The 12,205-nt window shown below is 36.9% G+C and overlaps 1 protein-coding gene across 1 annotated transcript in view; it reads right to left on the reverse strand.

Moving 5' to 3' along the window:
- Positions 1-3,337: 3,337 nt before the first annotated feature.
- RGS17 (regulator of G protein signaling 17) overlaps positions 3,338-12,205 on the reverse strand; it is a 102,515-nt gene continuing 93,647 nt past the window's right edge. The window contains exon 5 of the mRNA XM_055536025.1: positions 3,338-4,204. Within this exon, the coding sequence (XP_055392000.1) occupies positions 4,016-4,204 (189 nt within the window). The 3' untranslated portion in view covers positions 3,338-4,015. The remainder of the gene's footprint in view (positions 4,205-12,205) is intronic.

Here is a 12,205-nt window from a genome sequence, read left to right on the forward strand (position 1 = left end):
AAGATCTGAAACAAGTTTTTTATATCAGTTTCATTGGTAAATATTTGCAGTTGTAATAACTAAACTTTTTATGGATTGTTTTCTCAGAAGAACAAACATTTTATATTGGTCAGAGATTTAAAAAAAAAAACTGAAAAGGGCATACAAAGTGTTTGCAAGTTATATTTTGAAAACTAAGGTCATAAAGTGTCAGTATAAATACAGGTACAAAAACAATTCTAGAAATATCTTTCCCACTTTTAAAAATAATTTGCCATCTAATGCAAAGTTTTCAAAGCTTGTGTTTGATAGGGCCCTATCCATAGACTTTTTAGGTGGCTTATTTTGTATTTTCTGACTGTATTTTAAATTTCTTCCTTGCATACTTCTTCCTCAAAGCATCTGGTATATTGCCATTTTGTAAATGTAGTTTGTTACAACTATAATATGACATATTTCTTCAGTATAAGTTAAAAGTGTATAGAAAAAAAAGGATACATTCAAAAATAAGAATCAGGTATTATTTTAAATCAGCTTAATGGGGTGAAAGTGTATTTTTGCCCCTAATAAATAAATACTATTTACCTATTTCTATAGTCCTTTTGCAAAACTGAACTCTCAGGTAAATACATGATACACATTTCATTCCACACTAACAACCTAGGCAGCATGAAAGGATACTAATAAACACCCCATGCATATGACCAAATATCAACTGGTCATCTTATGTACATATTTTAAGATTAAAAAAAGTGACATTACGGTCTTAACTTTTGCACTTCATAGTGTTGATATCAAAATTGTGTTTTGCTATTGTTCTTTTGCCTGTGCACCTACTGAGCTTAGAGCTGCCCTATAACACTGCTGGGATATCTGTACTACCTTTGGGTAACGTAATAACAATTATTCAAAGTAAAGAAGCATCACCCATTCATTTTTAATGTGATCTAAGTTCAAAATGCATCTCTGAACAAATGTCTCCAATTTATATAAATATATATGTATATTTATATATGACCTATATCCTCTACTTTTCTTTCCATTATAGACACATCTGAACTTAGGCATTATTTAAAGAGCATTAACCTCTTTCTGTGTACATTAGCAGATTCTAACAGTATACAAAGATATCTTGGTAATGTAAAACATAAAGTGTACCTTCTAAAGTGCTAATTTTTCCTCAGGGAGGAACTTACTCTCTAGAAAAAAATCAAACTCTACCAAAACAAATATTGTGCTCTTGGAATGGTAGCATAGACACCAGTTGAGGGCTTTTTTGTTTGTTTATTATAGCTCTGTAATTAAAACAGAAAGAATTACACCATACTTTAAAAATTGGTAGAGTTGCAGATACATAGACATACTGTTAGATACACTTAAAACATTTTGAAATTAAAAGAGTTGCTCTCCCCTCCCCTGAAAATAGGAATTTAGCACAGAGGTCCTCACATAGTGTGGTATCGATATTTGATGTGTAAATCTACCCTAGACTCATTCTCAACACATTTCTAATCAGGTTTCAAAAGGGTATATCAGCTTCAAAATCTGTATTCTACAAATGCCCCGGGTTAGAGATTAGGACTCTTTATAAGGGCCCTATCTTTTACATTTGGTAAAATATTAAAAGTATTGTCAAACAGACAATTCATCTAATAGTCCAAAGTATCTTATAAAGATAACTTATGACTAGCAGGTCACCATCATATATAGTAACAACAAGAATATAAAGTCTACACTTAAAAAATTTGATTCATGCGGTGTATCGTATATTACATATTTTCTAGTCATGTATACCATACATTGTGCCTCAAACACAGGAACAAATGTGATATTACAACATATATGTGTATACATCATTGTAGCATAACAAACTCAACTCTAATCAAGAAAAAAATAATTTAGGAACAATAAACTTCACGATAGAAGTGATGATTCTTTTAGGTTTTTCTTCACTCGTTAGGAAAAAAATATGACTTTTTGTAAACATCTTCATAGCTCTCTTTTCCCACTATGTTACTGAAAACTATTATTCAAACAGTAAATATTTAATTGACATGGATAAAGCATGTCTTAACACTAACACTTTCAGACAAAAACAGGCATTTGTTAAAAGAAATGTTTATTATAAATATTTTCTATCTTATATTTTAACTACATTTTCATAAAGAATGTATTTAAAAGTGCTGAATACGGTAGGATAGTCAGCAACGCCAGTGTAAACAGAATGCTTTGTTTTCTACTCTGCAAACTTTTTTTTTTTTAATCCCATTTTGTCAAACACTGCAACAGTTAAAATATTTGCATAGGGAAGATTATAGCCCTTTTAATCATATCTCCTGAATGCTATACAAATTAGAAAATCAAATTCACATAAAAAAATTCTTGAAATGTTTAACTTTATGGAAAAAGAAAATTACGATGCCAACCTTTCAAGTAAAGTAAATTTTAAAAAGAAAACCCCAAACTTGTTTTTCTTAAAAAAAGTTTAATAAATTAAAAAAATGAGAGGTAGTTAAAAAATGACAAAGGAAACTTATAATTTTAATATCATCCTTAATATAAGGCCAGTATTCTTAGTGGATATAAATATTTCTAAAACTTTCATTTTAGGTTACTCAATATTATACTTATTAAGTTTAAGATTAAAAAAATAGCCTCCAGGGGATATTAATATTCAAATGTAACACTTTGATATAAATATGACACTGTTGTTTGTGTGTGCACGACAGGATACTGTTTCCTTGAATGTCAAAAGTACATGCCAAGGTCAGGCAAGTATTTTTTGTCTTAAAAGATTTAGTGGTACTTATAAAAAAATAATATGGCAGCTAAAACATTTGAGCACTGTTCTGCCTTTCAATTAGGGATGAGAATTAATAGTTTGGTTTTAACATATTTTAAATAAGTTATTTTTAAGATACTACGTGAAAACAGTTAAGGTCTGAAGTAGAGAATTATCTTCTAAAGAACCCCTATAAAACTTTTCTTCGTTAAAAACCTTAGCTTTTACTGGATTTCACTTTCAACGAAAATATGCCACAGTCCAGATGCTATTCATCCAAAGTTTTAAGATGCTACATATAGGCATTCCTTTATTAAATCTTTTCTTTATATTCCAAAACTAAGTTATCAAGCTTTTTTTTTTCTTGCTAAAGTACATACTTTATGCAACCATTTTAGAACTGGAGAGCCAGTTTAATTTAATAAATTAATTACAGTATTGGACATCTGGTATATACATAGATTCATTTTCTTCTATTACAACTAAAAACAATATCACTCTTTGATTTGTCATTGAGATAGAACATCTTCAAATTGTTTTGTGCTTTTTTCTTTTTTCCTCATATATATATGTATATATTATTTTTTACATAGCATACTCTTCTGTAATGAAAATGCCACAGTTTTGGCAGTGAACAACCAGAGGAATTCCCCATGGGGATTTTCCAACAAACAGAGATAAATAGCTCTTTTTTCATGTACAGAAATATTGGCTTCAAAGTTAGTGTACTGAACACAGTATATAGCATGTTGACTATCAGAGTTACAATTTTAAAATTGGCTTTTTCTGTCTTAGAGTATATTTAAAAATGCAAACCACAGCCAACTTTTGGGCAATTATTTCTATAAGACCATATTGCACAAAAGTCCTTAAATACAGATATAAGTTATGCCATTTGGATTTAAGTGTTGCAACAACTAAATGGCAAATGAAGCGGGTTTACTTGGCACATGCAGTCTCTGGGCACACTAGGAGACTGTTCATAGGACTACAAATACAGTTTGCTTGCAAGTAGAATGAATGCGTGTTCAACGAAATAAACTTAATTTGGCAATTCATTGTTTTATGTGGTATTTTCTCCAAAGTAACCACGGATAAACCTTGATAAAAATGGAGACAAAGACCATATGGTTGTATTTTCACAGTAGCCTGAGGATTGCTAAACTGTAGTTCTCCAGGAACTCAGTTTCAGGTGTTACGTAACTACTTTTATTTCTCATCGCAGCCCTCCAAAATGATTTTCTTTAATAAAAATTAAGATTCAGAAGTAGAGCTGGCAGTACTTTCAACAAATGACTTATAAATTTGAGAGTTCAAAAACCTGGGGAAAGAATCTCTGTGCATTAAGGTATATATCTGGAGTTGGGCATCTTCATACATGTGAGGATTAGGATCCAACAGATTTCTATTGATCACCTCTCTAACTCGAGAATCGAGACTGACCTAAAAAGAAATAAGAGCAGATTCATTAAATAATATTTTTTCAAAAGATCTCAATCAAGTAACTATATGCTCATGACATTTCAGAGAAACCTTAAAGAGTAAATCATGAGGTTATGTTTTCAAAGCTCTCATAACCCTGCATACTTTTTTCCTTCAAAAACTGAATTAAACAAAAACCAACTGTAAACCAAAATTTGAGTTCAGATATCTTGGCTTACTTGGATGTACCTCTTCTATGCATTCATTCAGGAGTTTTTGACAATTTCTCTCATTCTTGCAGTGCTAGAGAGTCCCCTAGCTAGAATACAAAGGTGTGTGTGTGTGTGTGTGTGTGTGTGTGTGTGTTAGTCGCTTGGTTGTGCCTGACTCTTTGTGACCCCACGGACTGTAGTCCACCAGGCTCCTCTGTCCATAGAATTCTCCAGACAAGAATACTGGAGTGGGTTGCTATTCCCTTCTCCAGGGGACCTTCCTGATCTTCTCCAGGGTTTTCTGAACTGCAGGCAGATTCTTTACGGTCTGAGCCACCTAGGAAGCCCCTAACCAGAATACAAAGTTACCTCCTCCTATTACGTGACTGCTGGGCTGACTCTCTTCATTGAACAAGATAAAAATCTAGCAGAGAGTAGTTCTCTGTCAAAACAACATGTAAATTACATACTGATACCTGACAGTTTCACGTCCCAACAAGTCCTACTGTGTCAGGATGACACCAGGAACGTGGAAGGGCTGAGCAGAGCAGAACCAGAGCACATACTCTTCAGGTCTTACAACTATAGACCTGTTCACATAGAACACGCTATAGTCCTTCCCTAGGAATATGTCCAAATGACTCTGTACTAAAGATTAGAAGAACAATTTCTTGAAATGCAGTCTTTGAAAGAAGAAATATCAGTAGGAACTCAGAGCACCCATTAAAGTAGCCATACAGTGTTTTTGAAAAGTGTCAAGTAATTTTAAGAAATTAAATTCTGCAAGTGATTCCGTTTTTTGTTTTTGTTTTTTTCTCCCTGAATGCTAAACCTGTTGGAACTGGTAGGGTAAGTTGGAAAAGGAATGGGGAGGATTAAATAGCAATAAAGGCATGCTATGGGGAGCAGAACTAAGCTCTTTCCTGAAACGAAAGAAAAAAACTCTCCAAGAGGCAAAACACCTCTGAGTCTGATTGGTGTCTGACATTCTCACTGTTGAACAAAGACTAAGGTATGGTGATCCACAGTTACCCGTTTCATGATGTACTTCTATACAAAGCCTTCATATGTATAGATAAGGTTTTGTTACAAGCATCTTGCAAAAGCTTTTTTGGTTCTGGCTTCATTTTCCACCCATTCTTTGGATAAGCTTGGGATCTGAGATGGTCCCAATGAGAGAAGCCACTCATATCTCTGGTGTTCCCAGATTCCTAAACTTTATAGCCCATGTGGAGTTGAGTTCATAGAAACACCCCAGGATGACAGCTGGGGGGGAAGATATATCAGGAAGTGGTGATCCAGATTAAATTTCTGTGGTTTTGCTAGACTAAGTTATACAAAGACAAAATTAAACATTTCTTGGCTGAATTATGCGTTATTCTCTCTAGATTCTAAAGAAAAAAAATGTTCTGGAAATGGGTCAAGTTTTATTCTCTGTGTTATTGCCACAAGGATCATCATCAAGTACAAATTTAAAAAGCAGAGAATTTTAAGCTAAACTTCTTATTAAAAAATATTTGTGTCTCTTGCTCAACAGGAAAATGTTGATACTGAAGTTTAAACTGATAGGTCTTGTTCTGAAATGTAGTATTATGATAAAGTGAATCTTAACAAACATATTCTACTATTTTTTTTGCAGATGGTGCTTTTACTTTCAAACTTGTGTACTTTTTGTTTCATTGGTGAAAGGAACACTAGATTAGTGATAAAGAGATAAAAGAGGTCTTTATTTCGTAAATAATAGCATATTGAATATACGCTATTTAACACATACATTCCCTAACATATATATTTAACATATGATAAACTGATAACAGTTTATCAGTTGCTAGAATGATATTCGTTATCTTAAGACAGAAAGCAAAATAATTTGAATTATTAAATGTGTTGAGTCTTCATTGTATGATTTAAATTTTATTTTCAAACTAAAAACAGTCGTGAAATATCATAGAGAAAGTAGTACCATTCAACATTTAGTAATCTGTAACAAAAACACATTTGCTATTTCCATTTAAAAAATAAAATATTTACCTTAATATCTGGTGGTTTGTTTGAAAAGGCTGTCTGTTAGTCAAAAGACGTGTAGAGAGGTCAAATAACAAGGATAAACCCCATGAGTATGACAATCTATGGTTTCATCTTGTGGCCTCTTTGTGCTTTGATTGTGGAACATCTATAATACAAATTAGTGCGGGTGGATCCCAGCATGGGCCTGAGCCTAGGCCCCCCAGGATTCACCCCTGAGTAGTGCCATCTCATCTGGGGTCTAGTGCCTAAGGCACCAGGGAATTTCCTGTACAGACTTAACTTAAGGGAAAAGAAAGTTGAGTAGCACTAAGACAACAGCTATTCTAGGTAATACAAATTCTTTTCTTACTCAGTCTTCCCAGACTCCCGTTTAGGGGGGTAAAGGAAACAATGTGTGCTCAGTCGAGCCTCACTCTGTGCGACCCTTTGGACTGTAGGATTTTTCAGGCAAGAATACTGGAGTGGGTTGCCATTTCCTGCTCCAGGGAATCTTCCCAACTTAGGGATCAAACCCATGTCTCCTGCATCTCCTGAATTGCAGACAGATTCTTTACCACTGAGCCACAGGGAAAGGGAGCAAAGCAGTGCTGTAATACTAGAGTAAAAAGACAATCTACTCCCGTGGGGCTGGGTACAAGTCAGCACTGATAGACCTGGCAGCCCTGACCCAGCAGTCTTAGCAGTGCTGGAAAAGCGGGCATGTTGAGAGGTGGTAAGTGAAACTAATGAACTCGGAACCATCCATTGCCACAGGGAGGAGACAGGGAAGAAAAGCACGTGGCTTACAAACATAAAAATATCCACCAGCAACTCCACATGGAGAAGGCAATGGCAACCCACTCCAGTACTCTTGCCTGGAAAATCCCATGGACGGAGGAGCCTGGTAGGCTGCAGTCCACGGGGTCGCTAAGAGTCGGACAAGACTAAGCGATTTCCCTTTCACTTTTCACTTTCATGCATTGGAGCAGGAAATGGCAACCCACTCCAGTGTTCTTGCCTGGAGAATCCCAGGGATGGCGGAGCCTGGTGGGCTTCCATCTATGGGGTCGCACAGAGTTGGACATGACTGAAGCGACTTAGCAGCACCAGCAACTCCACAAACTAGTTGGGAGGAAAATGAAATGAAAGCTAAAGGTTCAACAAGAGTGTGGGGGTAAAATGGGGAGAATGAAAGAAACAGAAATCTTGTTTGTGTGACTGGGGGAAACCTGGGTCAAACTGAATTATATACTATGCATGGAGCTAATTCACGTGAAGTAGGTGGATATGGCCAAAAGGCAGCACACCAAGTTTTGAGCCTGACTTCCCCTTCTGGTCATAGAAATGCAATGAAAATTTTGATTCTTTGGACATTGTTTTGGTGGAATTATACTGAAAATGAATTACCACAGAAAGTCTTTTATCCTCATAAAGACCCTCCTAAGTTAACTTAATTCCTTGAACATTTTCTTTTTTACATACCATGATTTAATTTTCCCCCATCTTTTTAATTTTATTTTTAGTTTTACTGAAGCTGCTTTATTTACGATTTTTTTTTCTAAGTAATTTTTTCCTTTGTAAGTCCATGTTAAATTTTTACCAACTATAGCTTCTGCTACTGGAGATGTTCTCTATAATTTTAACTAACTTTGGTCTTCTCATGTAAAATTTTGTAAATTTGAAGGCTATCTGATTCTCCTATCTGTTTTAGTACACTTTTTACCACATGCATTTTTAGCCATATTACTTTGTGTCGGTTACTTCTATGGAAAATAATTCTATATTGCAAATAAGACTGACTATTGGAATGCATTTCTTGAAGCAAAGATCATCGGTACAGTAAGGTGGAGTAACCATACTCCTTGTGGCGAATAATGATTGGAAAGTTTATCTTGCTTCTGAAGGACAGTTCAGACATGTGATGAAGGTTGCTAGTTCTCACTGTGTCTCAAGTTCTAAGTTTGGGTTCACAGAAGTCCAGAGTTGTGTCATGAATAGAATACTAGACAATGGAATAACAACGAGCATATTGTAGTTGGAAGAGCTGCACTTGGAATCAGAAGATCTTGGGCTTCTGTTTGCTCTCTACCAGATATAATTCTACTGTCCCTGCTTTACTTCTTTGAGAATCAACTGGTTTTGCTATAAAATGGTGCCATCTGTCCTAGAGGCTAAAGGGTTATTGTGAGATTTATACTGTAATAGTATCCATAAGAGCATTTTATCAACAACAAACTTTAAGGCCAACGTAAGGTAATAATAGTACTGCTAAGTCGCTTCAGTCGTGTCCGACTCTGTGCGACCCCACAGACGGCAGCCCACCAGGCTCCCCCATCCCTGGGATTCTCCAGGCAAGAACACTGGAGTGGGTTGCCATTTCCTTCTCCAATGCATGAAAGTGAAGTTGCTCAGTGGTGTCCGACCCTCAGCGACCCCATGGACTGCAGCATACCAGGCTCCTCTGTCCATGGATTTTCCAGGCAAGAGTACTGGAGTGGGGTGCCATTGATTGATCATATGTATAACAATACTTTTTTCATCAAACCCAATGCCTTTAGACTTCGTATCAGCTTGAATTTTACCTTCTCAGAGTGACCTTACCAGACTAACCTTATTCTAATGACATCACTTGACCTCCACGCCATCATAATGCTTACCACGATTTTTAATTACTTGTCTTTGACATGATTTGTCTGTCTTCCTAAAATGAAAGCTCCATAAGGTTCATCATTATATCCCTAATACCTAGGCCAGTACCCGGCTCACAGGAAGTACTCAATGCATATTTTAGGATGATAATATGCACGCACAAAGAAAACTAGAAAGATGCAATCAAATGAGTCTTGTTAGGAAAAACTGATTTAAATCATCAAAACTGTTAAATTCACATAATTTTGCATGAAGAGACATCTGTCTGTGTGCACACACAGGACCACATGTCTATCACATATATGATATTTTTAGATAATTCTGGTTTTTAAATAGGCTTTTTGCTTTCTCCTCCTAGACAGCAACTATGAATAGAAGGAGTTTAGGGTGAAATCAGAAGAAAATGGTACCTACTACTATAAAAACTGTCATTCAGCAGAACCTGAAAGTCATAGATTTAGTGGGTTTTAGAGCTTAACCCAGGCCATTATTCTATAAAATGAGGAAGCTGAGGCCACAGAACACTGAAGTGAGTTGCTTAGTGTTCAACAGTTAAGTGGCAGGCCTAGATTACAGTCATGGTTAAGGACAACACCATCACCAGATATCCGAACACACATGCTGCTGCTGCTGCTGCTAAGTTGCCTCAGTCGTGTCCGACTCTGTGTGACCCCATAGACTGCAGCCCACCAGCCTCCGCCATCCCTGGGATTCTCCAGGCAAGAGCACTGGAGTGGGTTGCCATTTCCTTCTCCAATGCATGAAAGTGAAAAGTGAAAAGTGAAAGTGAAGTTGCTCAGTCGTGCCCGACTCTTTGTGACCCCATGGACTGCAGCCTACCAGGCTCCTCTGTCCATGGGATTTTCCAGGCCAGAGTACTGGAGTAAGGTGCCATTGCCTTTTCCCCTGAACACACATAGTTTTCTGTAATTCTGATAAGTCTTACAGTTGTTGCAAGATTTACAATTATCTCTTTGTTCAATAGCTCAATGTTGCTTAAGTTGGTTACAACTTTTAATCAGACTGTTTGATTAAAGTTATTTTGCTGAGCTGATCTTTTCAATACATATGAGCGGCCACTGGCAACTGCAATGCATGGCAAGGCTACTATTCGTCTTAAATTCCTCTCTATTACTTCCATGTGAGGTACCTTTGAGGACCTCACATAAAAAGAAAACTTACTTTTGAAAGAAATGACATTTTTTGTTTTTAGATTTTTTAAAATTTAAAATGTGGTCATTTCCCCTCTTGAAATGGGTGCTACACCAAGAATGAGAGATATAGTGAGTCCCGATTGTCAACATCTATCTTATAACATAATGTCTAAGTTGTTAAAAATGCATATAACATAATCTTAAAACAACAAAATGTAATTTTCAGCACACTGGCTTCATGAAGGAAATATGCTATGTTGATAACATTTTAAGAATGGGGACCTCCTCTACATTTAATAGGCTTCCCTGAAGACTCTTGAGAGTCCCTTGGACTGCAAGGAGATCCAACCAGTTCATCCTAAAGGAGGTCAGTCCTGAGTGATCATTGGAAGGACTGATGTTGAAGCTGAAACCAATACTTTGGCCACCTGATGCGAAGAACTGACTCACTGGAAAAGACCATGATGCTGGGAAAGATTGAAGGCGGGAGGAGAAGGGGACGACAGAGGATGAGATGGTTGGATGGCATCACCAACTCAATGGAGATGAGTTTGGTTAAACTCCAGGAGTTGGTGATGGACAGGGAGGCCTGGTATGCTGCAGTCCATGGGGTCGCAAAGAGTCGGACACAACTGAGCGACTGGACTGAACTGATGGCTCAGTTGGTAAGAAATGTCGGCAATGCAGGAGACCCAGGTCCTGTCCCTGGGTTGAGAAGATCCCCTGGAGAAGGAAATGGCAATCCACGCCAATAATCCTGCCTGAAAAATTCCATCAACAGAAAAGCCTGGCAGGTTACTGTCCATGGGGTTGCAAAGAGTTGGATATGACTGAACAGCTAACACTTGCATACATTTAACAAAGGAGAACATGATGACCCAATCAAATTATGGTAAAATGAAAGTCTGGTGAAGAAAACTGAGGTTCTGGTTAAGAATAAAGTCCTGACACCTTGCAGCTATTTAGTTATTACCATTTTACAAATGATTCAAATGTTCACGTTCTTTAAAAAATATTTTAAGTAGAAACCGTTTTAGAGTTTCAGAGGTAGAGCCTGATTATCTAGCCCCAAAGTAGGAAACAGATTCCCAACTCCATTTGGTTTGCAGTGGCTGCTGTGCAGACTGTGTTAAGAGAGATTCTGAGGTTGAATCTGGGTGCAAAAGGCAGGGTCATGGTGTGTATGCGTTAGTCTCACAGTTGTGTCCGACTCTTTGTGACCCCATGAACTGTAGTCCACCAGGCTCCTCTGTCCATGGGATTTCCCAGGCAAGAATACTGGAGTGGGCTGCCATTTCCTTCTCCAGGGGATCTTCTTGATCCAGAGATCGAACCTGAGTCTCCTGGATTGCAGGCAGATTCATTACCACCTGAGCCACCAGGGACACCCAAGATGATGAGTAAACTGACCATGTCATTTGCTGGGACACAGGGGCCTTAACAGCTGTCATTCTGGATTTGGTTCACTATCCTCTGTGCCCCTTTATACTTTCAGTTTTGCAAACAAATCAGCTGAATACAGAGGCCCAGATAAAAGTGAATTAATTTATCCCAGGCCACACAATTAAGTTGGAGCTGAGTCAGGACTAGAATCCTATGCATCTGAGTGTTAATTTAGTGTTCTTACTACTATATAGTCAGGGATCTCTGAAGTTGAAATTAATAAGCTAGTAAAATTCAAGTAGAACTGATGAGATGCTGAGGTTCTAAAGAGACCAGAAACCTGGAGAGTGTATTTTTAGGATGCAGAATTTTAATGGTGTTAGAAATACAAAGTGGTATCAGTAATACATGTATGGAGGCTATAGAAAAAAATCATCCCCACCTGGTTTCTATGACTACCTTTTTTTTACCTTAATGCAGGAAATAAAAAAATAAGACAATCTTTTGTGTATCCAATCCAAGCTTTCTCACTTTGCAGAGACTACTGGGGTACTCTGGAATACCAACGGCACTTATAGAATGGCTGATACACTAAAAAAAAAATTACTTAGGAATAC

The sequence above is a fragment of the Bubalus kerabau genome, chromosome 9 (assembly GCF_029407905.1).
Source record: "Bubalus kerabau isolate K-KA32 ecotype Philippines breed swamp buffalo chromosome 9, PCC_UOA_SB_1v2, whole genome shotgun sequence".
In the NCBI taxonomy this organism is placed as follows: domain Eukaryota; kingdom Metazoa; phylum Chordata; class Mammalia; order Artiodactyla; family Bovidae; genus Bubalus; species Bubalus kerabau.